Below are 16020 nucleotides of genomic sequence, written 5' to 3'. Positions count from 1 at the left end.
AACGACTCATAACTGGCTTATATTCTGTATATTTGGTTTAATCACATCATAAGGAATATATGTTGTTTCTAATAATGTGATCAAACAAGCCTTACAGACTACAGGCCAGTTCAGAGTGCACAGGTGCAGTGAGAGAGAGAACATGAAGGACCCTGAATGAAGAACGTACCTGGTAAAAAGTCATTTTTAAATCTATAAATGATGTCTGTACTTGTTTAACCTTATTTGAACCGGGGACCACGAAAATATATTTTTTAAGTATTATTATTATTATCCTTTAAATCTCCTATAAGTACTTCTGTTTAGAATTCTTTAATATTTTAAACACAAAAGTTTAGCTTTGGCATTTGTTGTTGTCGACACAAGATGGCGCTGACAGATCAGTAGCTTACTTCAGTCGATTTAAAGCTCCAACAAATGTTAATCGTCTGCGTTTACATGCGCAGTCTCATGTTATTATTGTAGAAATAATCATATTTACAGACCATATTTAGCTTGGATACAAAGACTACATAGTTACATACCATTTAACACAGTATGTCATCCATTTACTGGGATATAGTTTCATCTGCTATTTTGAAATGTGTTGGCGCCCCCTAGTGGTGACGATCTGGTGGCGCGCGAGAGAGATACAGAGAGGACGGGAGACGGACAAACCGAGAGACAGGCAGACAGACAGTCATTCAAAAAGTGGGAGACAGATACACAGACAACTAGAGAGAGATGCAGAAAAAGAGAGAGACAGGGAAAGAGTCGAAAAGACAGACAGAATGAAAGTCAGACAGGGAGAGAGACAAAGAGAGAGACACAAACAGAGAGAGACAGGCAGACTGAGACAGGGAGAGAGAGGAGAGACAGACAGACTGTACAAGCGAGTTGGGGGGGGTGACACCGTGAAAGAAAGAGAGACACACCACACGTACACGCGCGCACACACACACACTCTCTCTCTCTCTCTCTCTCTCTCTCTCTCTCTCTCTCTCTCACACACACACACACACACACAGAGGTAGAGAGAGGGGGAGAGAGATGTAACAGTCTCGTCTCCTTGGTCAGCGCGAGCTCTCTCCGCCTCTCTGACTTGTGCACTTCAGAGGGGATGAAAGTCAGAGAGACAGACAGTTAGCCGAGCAGACAGACAGACCCAGGCGGGCAGACTGAGTGAGTGAGTGAGTGAGTGAGTGACGGGCAGACGGGTGCCGGGTCTTCGGTTCTAAACCCGGGGCAGCTGCAGCCGGGGCCGTTGGAGACATCATGGTGGTGTCGGTGCGCAGCTGGGTCGCTAATGAAGGAGGGAAACACTTCGTGCTGGTAAAGAAACGTCACTTTAATGAAACTTTACAGTTAGTTTACATGTCGCTAGTTCGAGTGCGAATGGCGATAAACTTTCGGGCGAAAACTCTCCGCTAATTTAAACCTTTTCTTCCCCTTCTTCTTGTCTTCCTGTACCGCCTGTCTGTGGGCTGCAAGTGTGTCGATAAGACTCAATACCGGCTTGTGTTTTGTATTAACCGCTGTCAAATAGGAAGATATATTCCGATATCCATAACAAATCGATGACGTGAGTTGTTTCTGCACATAAAACAAACAATTGCTGACAAATGAGTTGTTTCTCTGTGTGTCTTTCAGATGCTGTGGGTGGGAGCTAACACCTGGCTCTTTATGAAAACCTTCTTGATTTACTACACTGGGCCGCAGTATCACTACGTCTACAAGATGCTCGGGGTAAGACAGCACTGTGTGTTATGATAAAACTCTTAATAATTAATTATTTCGAGGTATTGTTTTCATTTATTGCGTTTTTTTAAATGTTACTAGTCTTTAAAGTGGTATCTCTTTTGTGTGTGGGTTTTTCCTGCGTCTCATTACTGACATCTAATGGTAGTACGGGGTAATAACAGCAGGTTGGCGAATAAATAAAGCTAAACTTGATATAGTCTAAATGTAAAAAAGATCAGGATTAAAAGGTGAATAATCACATATTTATTTGTTTTCAGCTCTCTGTCACGTGACATTGTAGCTTATGTGTATTCTTGTTTTCATTCCTCGATGGCCGCTTTCTTTTCATATGTTGATGTGTACTTCAGAACCACATGATTTCCTTTCTCAATGGAGACAATTGTTTTCTCCCTTATTTATCCTAAAACTTCTCTTCTTCTATAACAATATTTGTGGTTTTTAGACTATGACAAATATGACCATGCTGCCACCTACTGGACTGGAGTAGCCTCCATTCGTAACTATCTCAAATCAGTGGAAGTCAAAGTCAAATTATAATCCATCCAGTTCTATTCTATTCTATTCTTAAATTTGGTTGCTCAGACTTCCCTATTTCTAGCAACATCCTCCAGCAGTTCTATACATATAGTACATACACACACACATACATACGGTCCATAAATGGTCAGGCAGACAGGATGACCACAATGCATTCTGTGGTCATTTACTCCTTTGCGTTAATATGTTGTCTCGTTATCTGGATTATGGGTCCAGATAGAACGATGCGGTTATTCCTGAAGTTTCTCCTCATACTGGCATCAGGTTTTGTGATGTGTAGGTGTAATGAAGAGGAATGAGTCTCAGCTATAACGTCTCTGTGTCCATGTGGACTTTCGATTAATATTAATATCGGTATTAGATGGGTTTAATGCAATGACACACACAGGAATTTGATGCTCGTTCACCCATGTGTGTGCTCAAGCAAGTGTTGTCATAAGCTTGTGCGTTAGGGCGTTTGTTCCTGATGCGAGTGTGTCACAATGAACCTGTCCCCTGCGTCCTCGCTGAAAAACTTCCCAAATGCCTAAGAGGCATTCAGAAAATATCAACAGAGAGAGAGAGAGAGAGAGAGAGAGAGAGAGAGAGAGAGAGAGAGAGAGAGAGAGAGAGAGAGAGAGAGAGAGAGAGGACACAATGTCCACTGTAACCCCCTCGTCCTGCACCACATACTTGATTCGAACAGGAGAGAGCAAGTAACTCCTTGTTGCCGTATCAACAGGTAACTTACAGGAAAGTATTCTATCAGCACATATAAGTGGAAATGTTTTTTACTTGTTTTTTTGCAGTCGGGACAAAACATCCTTCAGCACAGTTAGTGTATGTGTTAGAGTGTGTGTGAGGGTGATTATCTTTCACACAGAATAGGTCTTTGTGAAGCAAAGTGAATGGGGAAAGGTGGAGAAATGACCTGAACCATATCTAAAGGCATTAGGCAGCATGTGTGAGCTATTCAGGGACTGTGGAAGGCACTGGGGAGGAGAGAGGGGCAAGTGTGGGCACGCCGCTGCTTTGGACTGAATGCCTTACCAGAGGGCTTAGGTGTGTGTGTGTGTGTGTGTGTATACGTGTATGTGTGTGCGAGTGTGATTGTGTACGTATAAGAATTCACGATTGTCCTCCTTTAAATTGCTTTTATTGTGCTAATGAGAATTTAGAGAACTTACAAAAAGCATCTGATCTTGTGGTTTGGGATGTGTGTGTGTGTGTGTTTGGGATGCATAAAAAGCAGGGTATCACATCTCAGGCTTGTGGCTTTGTCGTCAGTGTGTCTATGTTAAGCTGTGAGGGTCTGGGTCTTGACTCGCTGTATGCAGAGTCACACTGTTCTGTACTTTGAGGACTCGTGTTGAGTGTTGAGTGCACGTATGCGTATACGAGTCCCTGTGAATTGAAATGAAGATGTCTTGGTGGGTGGAATCCCTCCATCGCTTCACACACACACACACTCACACCCCACACTCTTTAATCTCTCACTCACTACTTGTCTTAATTTCTAAAGTATTATCAGGAGAGTGTTGAGCTTAACGGATGCAAGAACGTTCCAGTGTTTCCACCTGACCATTTTTAAAACACACGCAACACATGTCACGCAAACTGACGACCTGTTTCAGTCTGAGTACTCTGAAAACGCAGATTGCTAAAGCAGAGGATGAAAGTTTCCTTTGCCTCAAGCAGTAGTAAAGAGTCACCTTACATTCTCTCACACAGACCCCTGTCTAACAATGTATGTATGTGTGTGTGTGTCTCCCAGCTGGGGCTGTGCATCAGCAGGGCGTCTGCAGCCGTGCTGAACATGAACTGCAGTGTGGTGCTGCTGCCCATGTGTCGCTCCCTCATCACCTTCGTCCGGGGAACCCACATGGTAGGATCGACAATAAGGGGATACAAAGGGGAATGATGGGACGGGAAAAATGAATGGGATAAGTCGTGACGCTCTCACACACACACACACACACACACACCCACACCTGTACCCATTCAGGTATCAAGCAGGAAGACGCGCCGACTGCTGGACAAGAGCAAGACCTTCCACGTGACCTGTGGAGTGGCCATCTTCATTTTCTCTGGTAACTAGGAGCGCTGTTAGGGCTCCACATCAAATGTCTGCATGTGTAGGTACTGACCTGTAATGAGATCCCCACATTGTGTGTGTGTGTGTGTGTGTGTGTGTCTGTCTCAGGCTGGCTCAGCGTTCCTTGGTTACCAGCTGGGATGAATTTCCAGCTGGTGGTGTGTGTGTGTTGTCTTTTGTCTGGTCGTTTGCGTGTGTGCGTGTTTCTGTGTGTTGTCATGACATCATGTGTGTCTTCCTGCTCTTATGCAGCATTTTGCGAGCTTTCTGGAGAGCCTGGTGTCGTGTATCTGTCACTCTTGTCCCATCTAACACCAACCACCTTCCCTCAGCCCCAGATTCTCTTTCCAGGGCCTCGTTCTCCTCATGATGCACGCATTTGTAGATTGAACGTTCAGTGTGTCCTGTTGCAGTTAGCGTTTACAGAGTTCCGCATTCAGATTTGAGTAGAAACAATAAATTGGTATCTGTTTTTCATTACGGCTCTTATCTGGGAGTGTTCTCTCCAAATAAAAGCCCGCAGGTTTTATGTTCTAATCACCCGAGTTCCAAAGTTCTGAGACAAGCGCTGACATATATACAGAGGGGAAGGGGTAGAGAGGGACGGACGAGAGAGAAAAGAGAGAGAGAGAGAGGGGGAGGGAGGGAGGGAGGGGTGGGAGTGTGAGAGAGGATGTGGGTGAGGAAAAAGGACCCTTGTGTCTCATGATTACACCCACTAATTCCATCAGCTGTCGAACGGCTGCATGGTTGAGCTATGATGTAAAGGACTGTGTGTGTGTGCGCGCTTGTGTGTGTGCGTGTGTGTGCGTGCAAGTGAGTCAGGACGATGTTTTGCTGACTTTTCGCTGAATAGACAATGAAATGTTTGTACTTGTGTTCACTTGCAGTTTTGTTCTGACCTGTGTAATTTAACGTATATGTGTAAGTGTGAGTGTGAGAGAGTTTCCCTGTGTTCATTGAAGTGTGTGTGTGTGTGTGTTTGTGTGGGTGTGTGTTTTATGCTCTCTGTTCTCTCTCTAGTCATGCACGTGTCTGCTCACCTGGTGAACGTCATGAACTTCAGCGTTAACTACTCAGACGACTTTCCGGCCCTTAATTTGGCCCGATACAAGGGAGAGGTGAGTCACACACACACACACACTCACACACACACACACACACACACACACACACACACACACACACAAACAACTAATCCTGTTGTTTTTTTTGCCCTTTCCTAGGACCCCAGGCTGATCATTTTGACAACAAGTAAGAAGACTTGTTTGTTTAACTTTGAGTGTGTGCGTGTGTGAGTGTGTGTGTGGTATGTTTTTAGGTAACAATAGTGGTGAATGTGTTACAGATTAGAGTGGCTTAATGCCAAGTTGAGGAGAGGAAATCTCTCTCTCTCTCTCTCTCTCTCTCTCTCTCTCTCTCTCTCTCTTGGTCTCTCTCTCTCTCACACCCTCCCTGTGTTTCTCATTACCTCCACCAAGTAGCTTCTTCTTCTTCTTTATAAGTTGTTACCGATCAACCTGATGGTGGTGCTATAATAACAGTTACACTTTGATTCCATTCAACGTTTGTTGGTTTTCCAGTGGTGGAAATGTGAAAAGAGAGTCGCTCCTCTTCTAACGTATCTTCTAATGTCGTTGATGTTGAGTGGACAGTGATGTGTGTGTGTGGCCTATAATGTCAGCTGACAGATTGCAGTGATTTGATTGGCTGTCTGCTTTGCTCCAGTTCCAGGGCTGACTGGTGTCCTGTTGGTGCTCATCCTCTTCCTGATGTTCACCTCATCTTCTTACTGTGTTCGGTACGTCTACAAAACCACCATATGACCTCAGACGCAACTGCAAGGCTGTGGGGTTGGGTTGGGTCTGAGTTCATGTCGGTCCTTGTGTGTATGTATGCGTGTGTATGTATGCGTGTGTGTGTGCAATAGAAGATGGAGATGATAAGGAGACGTCCTAATAGAAGTCTGTTACAGAGCAAATCCCTTCTAAGTGTCCCACTCATGGCTCTGTCATTACTGGGGTCATAGTGGGTCAGTGTGTGTGTGTACGTGTTAACTGAACTTGTGTGTGTGTGAGAGTGTGCGCGTGTGTGTGTGCGTGCTTGTGCTCTCCTAGGCTTTCTTCAGTAATTGAATAGGGGGTTAGAGGCTTTTCCAGAGCACTTACAGCTGTAGATAAGGGCCTGGGTTAGTGGTCGGGGTGGGCGGCTGAGTACCTGGACAGTGTTTCATCTGTTTTACTGCACACACATGCCTCTTTGCTAAGTTACAATACTTTATATCTGCACCTTTACCAAAAAAACAACACCTCTTTTAATGAACATAAATCTTGAGTTGTACAATACCAGTGGATGAAGGTCAGTGGCAAAGAATGCATCCAAATAAATCCAGATACATGACATCATACTGACATCAGGTCACACAGACATGTTCACAATAATGCTTCAATTCAATTCAAAGTGGAATTCTGAATCTTTTCATTACTAAACCAAGACCCTGGAAGACTATTTTGGTTCAATTCAGCTTGAGCTTCTCTCTTTGCGAGTCACATCAGTCACACAGCTGAGTCCAAATGAATCATCCCAGCAGTCCTCTGGTTGCTCTGGTGTCAAACCTGAGTACGCCAACAGAGGCAGAAAAAAAGATGAAAGGGAGACGGACTTCTAAAGATCTGGCCCTCAAAGGAGATGAATGTAGGGTTTGATGCTGTCCATTGTTTGCCGTGTTTATGGGGGTGTCGTTGTGTGTAATGACCCCTTTAATATTGACCTCTCATGTTGTGCTTAGTCAGGCTCTGTAGCTGCAGTCACAGGGTCTGGCCCTGAACAAACTCTGACCCCACCGCTGCCTCTGTCACTCCACTCTGGGCTCTCTCATCTTCCCTCTCTTCATTTTTAATACCCTGTATGGTTTTATCAGACTGTTATTGTGTCACATGCTGAATTGTACGTGACGTAACTTTTGTATGTGTGTGTTTTTCAGTGTCTCCAACTATGAGATCTTCTGGTACACACACAATCTCTTCATTGTCTTCTACATCATCCTTATGATGCACATGGTCGGGTAGGTCCTGGATGCTGCAGCACTAAATATGCCCGTCATACTGCACTTTGGGTCAGATGTAGATGAATGACCAAAAAATAAGACTCCCCACCCTGCAGGTCATTGTGTTCCATTTGCATGAATTGTTAATAACATAACATGACCTTGGTCTGTTAGTCGAAGAAGACTCTGATTTATTGCCTGGTTTATTGCCTTAACCTCAGTATCACAGTTGTAGCGTGCTTGTAAACATGCTGTACGTTTGTTGCTACATTGCACCATAACTCTTTCTCTTCCACAGTGGCGCTCTGAAGTATCAGAGCAACATAGAGACCCATCCTCCTGGCTGCCTGAGAGCCAATCACAGCAGCACAGAGCGGCAAGGGGAGGAGGAGCACAGGAGATGCATAGACGAGGCTCGCTTCCAGCCGCACTACCCCCAGGTCTGTGTGTGTGTGTGTGTGTGTGTGTGTGTGTGCATTGTAAACAGTGCATATCTAGACATGTGCCTGTGCTTTCCATGTGTGTATCTTAGTGTTTAAATGGGATTGATTGAGTGTGTGCTTGTGTTAATGCAGAGACGTCCTGCTTATACATTTGTGCGTATCAAGGTGTGTTTATGTGTGTTGTACGCCTTTGCTAAGTAATTAGGAACACTTTGGAGTGCCGTTCTCTCTCTGCGACGCTCTACATGAAACACACCGTGTTCGAGTGTGTACGTTCGTGTTTCTTCCTGCTGTGTGTGATTACGTGTTAGCACACGGTCGTTAAGTAAACGGGCCGCTCTATAAAATCCCCCTTAAACCTGCATGTGCCCCCCAGTCTTTACTGGAGCTGTGAGCAATTAGACTGCACAGGTAACTGCCAACACTCACACACACTGTGTTAGGGCTGCAGACAGATAGAGACGTAGGTGCTTTATGCACACACTGTGTATTGTCTTAAGTCAATGCATACAGTGTATAGTTATAATATATATAATCGTGTCTGTGTGTCAGTAAGCAGTCATTGAGCTACGATCATCATAGCTCAATGTAGGAAATCACCGGGGGCAAAGCACAAACTTACCTCTATGTTCTATAAAAGGGGGCAGAACCTTCCTCTCATAACTCACTGTGAAGTCATAAACCGCCAAGAATGAACGCAGAATTGTAATAAGATGATATTATAAAAGAAGTTGAAATGTAGTTCCTTTGAAATTCCTCTGATCGTGACCCCGGTTGGCCAATTTGCAAATTCCTGCAAAAAATGGAGCCGCGTGTCACGAGAGAGGGAGGGAGAGAGAGACCAGAACCAAGGACACACAAGTGCTTCACAACCAAGAAGACAGAGCAGTGAGGTTAAACGGCTTCATTTCAGTCAGTGAGGGCAAACACTGCTCCATGACAGATCCATGTTTTAGGACAAATGAAGGACAAATGATGGGCACAAACTAGATGACATCATACTTTGTTTATGAAACTTTGCTTTACCCTTACTCTGTGTGTGTGTGTGTGTGTGTGTGTGCAGACGTGGCTGTGGGTGTCCGGTCCGCTCTGTCTCTACTGCGCCGAGCGTTTCTACCGCTACATCCGGAGCAGCGACCCTGTAACCATAGTGACCGCCATCAGGCACACCTGCAATGTCATTGAGTTGCGAATGTTGAAGAAGAACTTCAAAGCTCACCCAGGCCAGGTGAGAGAGCGGACATGTGCTCGTCTCTGTGTCCTTTACAGCTCAGTCAGATGTTTGATCAGTGATTTTACTCTCATATAATACAAGAACTCATCCCTCTTTTGTTTTACACTCTTCCTCTCTCTCTCCGTCCTCCTGTCCTCAGTATATTGTCCTCAACTGTCCAGGTGTCTCTTCGTTTGAGAACCATCCCTTCACCCTAACAACAGTAAGACTTTGTGTGACGCGCTCGAACACATCCCTCACACGTGACCCAATGCAAACACACATACACCATCTCTTTTTCTCACACACACACGCACACACACACAGGAACATGCAGTTCTTTTTCTGTCCCTAAACTACTGAGCTTCTCCTCTCATATCCAGGCTGAAGCTCACGCTGTCTGGTAAAGTCACAGCTTGTTTTAAAGTGGAAAGTTTTCCACAAGTGGGGAACAAGACAAAGGAAGAAGACAAAGAAACGATTCTTTTCTCTCTCTCGCTCTCTATCTTTCACACACTCACACACTCACACACACACAAACTGTGCTGCCTGGTGTTGTGTATTAAGGGAGCTTTGAGGAGGAGGGCAGGGAATCACTCTGACAGAGAGCAGACAGACCCCTGAGGCTATACTGCTGTCTGCCAACAGGAAGGCTGAGTGTGTGTGTGTGTGTGTGAGAGTGTGGATTGTTTTATTTAATGAAAAGAGTTGTGTTTGTCCGCGATGTGCATGTGAGTTGAGTGTGTGTGACTTAGAATTGGGTTGAGTCTGGGGTTTTAGTGCACGTATGTGTATTTGTGTTATTCACATGTGTCCTCATGAATTCAGACTGATAGTATGTGTATGTGTCAATGTATGTAAATGTGTGTGTGTATTCATGTGTGTCTGTGTGTGTGTGTATTGGTGACTCACAGTCTGCTCCCTGTACTTGCAGTGTCCCACAGAGAACAAGGAAACTTTTGGCATACATCTCCGAGTCGTGGGAGACTGGACTGGTGGGTGCACACACACACACACACACACACACACACACACACACACACACACACACACACACGCAGAGAGCTGCAAACACAGGGTGCTGACATAGGCACACACAGAAAAAAAAAGACAAGTAGACACACACGCTCACACACACACACACACACACACACACACACACACACAGCCGGTTCCATATCTAAATGAACAGGATGGAAGTCAATTTGTTTTGCCTCTTCATTCTCCCTCCTCTCTAGGGAGGAAGCATTTCCGAGACTTTATGTTGTATGTGTGTGAATCTGTGTGTGTTTTGGCTCGGTCACAGTCTGCTTATTTGTGTAGATGTTTCATGTGGATTTGCGCGTGCGTGCGCGCGTGCGTGCGTGCGTGCGTGCTTGCAGTCACAGAACACAACCTCAGGGGAAACAAAGTTGCTCAGTTAGACTAGAAGAACAATGCATGCACACACACACACACACACACACACACACACACACACACACACAAGCTTTACACAGTAGAGCTTTTGAAACATAGATCTGATTGAGTATAGATTTCAGTTAGAAACGCACAATATGACGTCACAATTACTGGCTGGCCTTTTTGCAAAGCTTCCTGTGTTACCATCATGCATCATGTGTTATTTAATGGGACTTAGTGGCCGTGTTCTGCTGCGTGTGATGATGTGTGTTATGATGTATGTGATTGAACAGATGCGTGAGAGAATGTCAATGACGTCATCCCTCCAGCAAGTTCAGGGTCCTGTGTCCAACTGAAGTCTTTTGTGAACGATACTCAATAGTTACATTGGACTCTAGTCATTTCAATCCCTCACACACATGCACACTCACACACACACACACACGTACACACACACAGGAAGCGAAGCGTGACTGTTTATATTGGCACCTTCATCTAACATGACTTCACGCTGCAAGGACAGGGCGGAAAATATAGAATTGGAATGTATAGCAAAGAGAGTCTATATTTGCATCACAACTTCCTCTCCTCTCCTCTCCTCTCCTCTCCTCTCCTCTCCTCTCCTCTCCTCTCCTCTCCTCTCCTCTCCTCTCCTCTCAGATCGCTTCACAGAGCTGTTACTTCCTGAACCAGGGTTGGACTTGGAAATCCTCCCCACGGCCCAACACAGACGATTCCCGCAGTATGTCTTACATTACAGTAATGTGTGTGTGTATGCGTTTGGGTGTGTGTGAGCAAGGTTCAGCTTCAAGGAAACACCTGGGAAAGGGTGAGAATTGTGTGTGTGAATCCACTGGTGAGTCAGTGGAAACATGCATGCCTTTGATGTGTGTCTGTGTGTGTATTTGTGCGACTGGAGCAAAGCAATCCGCTAAGTACACTGTGTGTGTGCACGTGTGTGTGAGTGAGTGAGTGGATGACTGACATGATTTCCCATGAAGGCCCGGAATCACAGAGGGGTCAGAGGTCATGACCTCCTGACCGCTGAGCCTGTGCTCTTCCTGCTCACACAGATAGAGGATTGTGATGCTAGAGGGACCTGATCTCTCTCTCTCTCTCTCCCTCCCTCCCTCCCCCTCTCTCTCTCATTCTCTCTCTCCCTCTCTTTCCCTCTCTCTCTCGCTCTCTCTCTTGCTCTTTCTTTCCCCCTACCCCTCTCTTTACCCCCCTCTCTCTCTCTACCCTCCCTCTCTTTCCCCTTCTCTCCCTGTCTCTCTCTCTTGCTCTCTCACTCCCTCTCCCTCTCTCTCTTTCTCTCGCTCTCTTACTCATTCTCCCCCTTTCTCTCTCTCTCTCTCTCTCTGTCTCTCTCTTTACCCCCCTCTTTTCTCTCTCTACCCCACCTCTCTTTCTCTTTCCCTCTCTCTTTCTCTCGCTCTCTCACTCATTCTCCCCCTTTCTCTCTCTCTCTCTCTCTCTCTCCCTCTCTCCCTCTCTTTACCCCCCTCTCTCTCTACCCCCCTCTCTTTCTCCTTCTCTCCCTGTCTCTCTCTTGCCCCCCTCCCTCTCTTTCCCCCTCTCTTTTCTCCCCCCCCCCCCCCCCCCCTTGATCGACCTCTGGCATAGAAAATAACCATGAAATATAAACAAGCTGAAATAAGTGTGAGAAATGTGTAAAAAAAGTGTATATATAAATTAAAAGTGACAGCGAGTGAGACAGTTGTTTCTGTGTGAGAGCATCCATGTTGTAGGCATGTGTGTGTGTATCCTGGATGAGACAAGTGTTTGAGCAGCTGTTGTAGAGCTCACTTGTGTGTGTGTTTAGGAGGGGGGGTGATACTGTCTGCCTCTAAACACACAACACATACACACAAGCCTCTGCCTAGATGGAGGAATTTCAGATGCAGGATGTTGTGTGTTTATCTGCTTATAAATGTGGCCCAGCAGGGGAATGTTGTTGTTGTGTATTGTAATTCATCCAGGTTCTTTGTGTTTTGTCTCCCTCATTTCTATGTGCAGGCTCTACGTGGACGGACCATTCGGCAGTCCATCAGAGGAAGTGTTTAACTACGACGTCAGTCTTTGCGTCGCGGGTGGAATCGGAGTCACGCCGTTCGCCTGCGTGCTGCACGCCCTGCTGTAAGTGGAGTTCAACCTGTACCTCCACCACAGCAGATTGATTATCAATACTCAAACTCACACTCGCAATCCCTTGATTCGTTGCTTTCTTCTACGTCCAGTGATGGCTGGACGGGTTTCAGGTTGCGGAGGCTCTACTTTGTGTGGGTCTGCAGGGAGATCCAGGCCTTCCACTGGTTTGCCGAGTTGCTGTGTGCGCTGCATAAAAAGGTGGGGATGCAGTCTGCATGCCAAGGAGCTGAAACCAATCAATACGATACACCGTCTAGGCTGAATTCATCAAAACATTTGGAAATGAAAGTGTGGTTGTGCGATTGTTAAACCAGCTTCAGGTGACTGCCGCATTAAATGTTTGTTTGTTACTTGGAAATAGCGGTGATTTCAATTCCAACTTCAGTAAGATCAAAACATCCAGACATAACAAGTATGTCATGTACAATGATCCACTGATAAGATTATGATTTCTTCTCATCTTTAATTGGTAAATTATATCACCCCAGTAACTCCTGCATATTTGCCGTTAGTCAGTTCAAGGAATGTTTTATGGATTTAAAGTGGAAGGGAAGGGTCAGAGGTTAAACACGCAAACGCCTCAGGTAAACTGGGAATGTTTGCTGGAGCACCTGTGCAGTTAAACTCCTGCACTTTACAAATGTGTGTGTGTGTGTGTGTGTGTGTGTGAAGACAAAATGCGGTGTGGTCAAATGAGAGCCAGTGAGTTATAATGAGGCTGATCATGTGGGAAGCAGCCTTTTCACTCTTAAGGGACCAAAACGAGCAATATCGCCATCTTGTGGCCGTCAACCGCTAACTGTTTTCACACAGCTGATCTTCTATCATTTGAATGAAAGAACAAACAAACAAAGTTCGATCAAGACAGTTGTGTGTTGTACTGACAGAGCACGTACACCATACCTGAAGATGAATCATATGTAATGATACTGTGAAGACGATTATGAAGCACTATTTGCTAAACAGACATTTTAGACAAAAGAGCTGATCTTTATGTTCGTGTTTGTCTCTTAGCTATGGCACGAGAACAGACCAGACTATCTGAATGTGCAACTTTACGTCAGTCAAGCAGGCAGCCGACAGGTAAGGTACCTCTCCCTACTCTCTCACACACACACACACGCACAGACACACACTCACCCACGCATTCTTCATTCATGTTTTTTTATCTCTTCCACTAGGGGGAGGGAGAACTTATATCACACTATGCCGTCAGGATAACATTCCATGCACTTGTGTCTATTCACAACACTTAAAATGTGTGTTTAGGCAATTCTGAAGATATTTTCTATATCTTTGTCCGTGTCATTTAAGTAGGTACACTTTGACCACTGTACATGTATTGATCGCGAGTGCGGGAGTCTATAATGAGCCAATCCTCATTATTATAGTGATTGGTATCCTCGCCTGTTACGCGTTAGATGAGGGTTTGATTCCCTGACAGGGAGTCACCTTTTTATAGATGGGTCCATGTTAGCAGGTTTCCAATTTTTACTCCTCACATCTGTCCATTGAAATGATTGATCTCTGCCTTGATCTCATATATTCACACAGGGCGGTGCAGCTCTCATCAGTTACTGTCTGACCACAGAGAGAGACTCATTCTTCATACAATCTGTCAGAACTCATCTCTGTTCCTTTGTTTGCGGTGTGATGATAAATGATGCGGCGCCTTTGGCTTCACCAGATTGGAATAGAATCGTGTCATTGCTATTCATGTATTCCCAAACCAGCCAGAATCCTTATCCAGTCATTTGCTCAAGAATAATGTGGAAACACAGACAATATGAGGACATTTTCACAGACATGACTTCTAATTTTATGTGCTGTCTGTCCGTTATATACATGTCAATGCTTTACACTAATGTGGGCAAAAGTATAGTTTGCTATGTGTGTGTGGGGTGGTGACTTTCCTCCAGACACAGAGAACTGAACTTTGGACCAATTACACAGTCAGGGCACTAGACATCACTTTAGCCAAGTCATTTTAGAGACACTTTCCATGGACAAAGACGAGAAAATTGGGTTTTATTTGTAACTGGAAATAAGAAATCTGTGTATGGAGTTGTTAATCCCCTCCTGATTTTGTGTTGTGTGCTTCCCTTTCAGGGCATGTTAGAGGAGCAGTACCTCCCACTGACCTCCAGGCTGCTGGTGGGTCGACCCAGGTGGAAGGTATTGTTTGATGAGATCGGGAAGACAAATAAAAAGTAAGTAATGTGGAGTGCAGACAGTGTAGATAGTAGCAAAGCAGCTTAATTCATTATTGATTTCCCTATCATTGACCCAATGAATATTATGTGTTGCTGCTTGTTTGTTTGTGGTGTCAGTAAGCGAGTCGGGGTGTTCTGCTGCGGACCCAAGGGGATCTCCAGGACTCTGCACGGTCTGTGTAACTCAGCAAGCTACCCTGGGACCACCTTCGAGTTCAACAAAGAGTCCTTCAGCTGATCAGACCTCAGAGTTTGACCTTTGCCCACTGAGGTCACAATCATTGAGAAAACGGAAAAGATTTCCTTACGTTTTGTGACAAAATCCCTTTATTTGAAGTACTAAAACATCATTGGCCAGTTTCGGTTACTTGAACTGTGAACTTCAACGGATGTTTGGGCCGACTCCGTCAGAACTGGATTATATACAGGATGTGTTTACCAAAGGCCCAGAGCCAGGATGGAGTTTCACACTCGGCACCGTGTCTGTTCCTCTCTCCAGCCAAGCCTGTGGTCCTGCTGAGGCCTCCAGAAGCTCGCGTCTGATCACTTCACCAAAATAAAACGACATAACCCAAAGCAGATTTGGCCGGTGGTAATGCCCGGTCTTTCCATAGTCAGAGCCGGGTTTAATCTTCTTCCCCACTCGCAGGCTGCCCACTTTGGAGCCGATGTCAAGCTGGAGTCTAATGTGAGAAACAGTGAGGCAACGTTTCAGCAACTCTCACAATCTGGGAAGCAATCCAAGCCTGTGGCCAGAAAAAAAAGGCAACTACACAATGATTTCACACGGGCAGAGAAATCATCTTTCAGTGGATCGGGCCTGGAGCTGGAAATCCTTCACGCATGAACCAGACAAACTGTTTAAAACCAAACGTCTGAGGAACTCAGGTTGGAAATATCCAGGTAGTAAAGAACCACAGGGACGAAGATATCTATCAAAAACCACTTAAGCCAAATGCTTGGTTTTTACCCATTTACACAACAGACTCCATTCACAGTCTGCCTAACACCAAAGCAGTTTTGATGCTCTTTTGCTCTCACAGTTTGGCCTCACAGACAGCAGGTCTCAGAAGAACTTTCCTAACCTGCACCCCCACGTTACGTAATGCTGAAATCTCCTAGTTCTCTATGAATTTGTCTGTATAGTGCAGGTCAGGCTACCCCGAACCCTCACCACAACAACTTTGACCCAAAGCAGGCCA

The 16020-nt window shown here is 45.3% G+C and overlaps 1 protein-coding gene across 1 annotated transcript; it reads left to right on the top strand.

The window, feature by feature from the left end:
• Positions 1-1045: 1045 nt before the first annotated feature.
• On the top strand, positions 1046-15163 carry nox4 (NADPH oxidase 4). The gene is made up of 18 exons (XM_076146179.1): positions 1046-1311; positions 1630-1725; positions 4031-4141; positions 4262-4346; positions 5375-5472; positions 5578-5605; positions 6080-6152; positions 7335-7415; positions 7696-7837; positions 8904-9068; positions 9214-9276; positions 9988-10048; positions 11115-11196; positions 12474-12593; positions 12695-12803; positions 13620-13688; positions 14715-14815; positions 14936-15163. The coding sequence occupies exons 1-18, from the start codon at positions 1255-1257 to the stop codon at positions 15054-15056; spliced, it is 1662 nt and encodes a 553-aa protein (XP_076002294.1). The 5' UTR covers positions 1046-1254; the 3' UTR covers positions 15057-15163.
• The last annotated feature ends 857 nt before the right edge of the window (positions 15164-16020 follow it).

The sequence above is a fragment of the Genypterus blacodes genome, unplaced genomic scaffold (assembly GCF_046128005.1).
Source record: "Genypterus blacodes isolate CSIRO-AG114 ecotype Tasmania unplaced genomic scaffold, CSIRO-AGI_Gbla_v1 ptg000032l_1, whole genome shotgun sequence".
NCBI classification, from domain to species: domain Eukaryota; kingdom Metazoa; phylum Chordata; class Actinopteri; order Ophidiiformes; family Ophidiidae; genus Genypterus; species Genypterus blacodes.
This window is presented reverse-complemented; position numbering and strand designations above follow the sequence as displayed.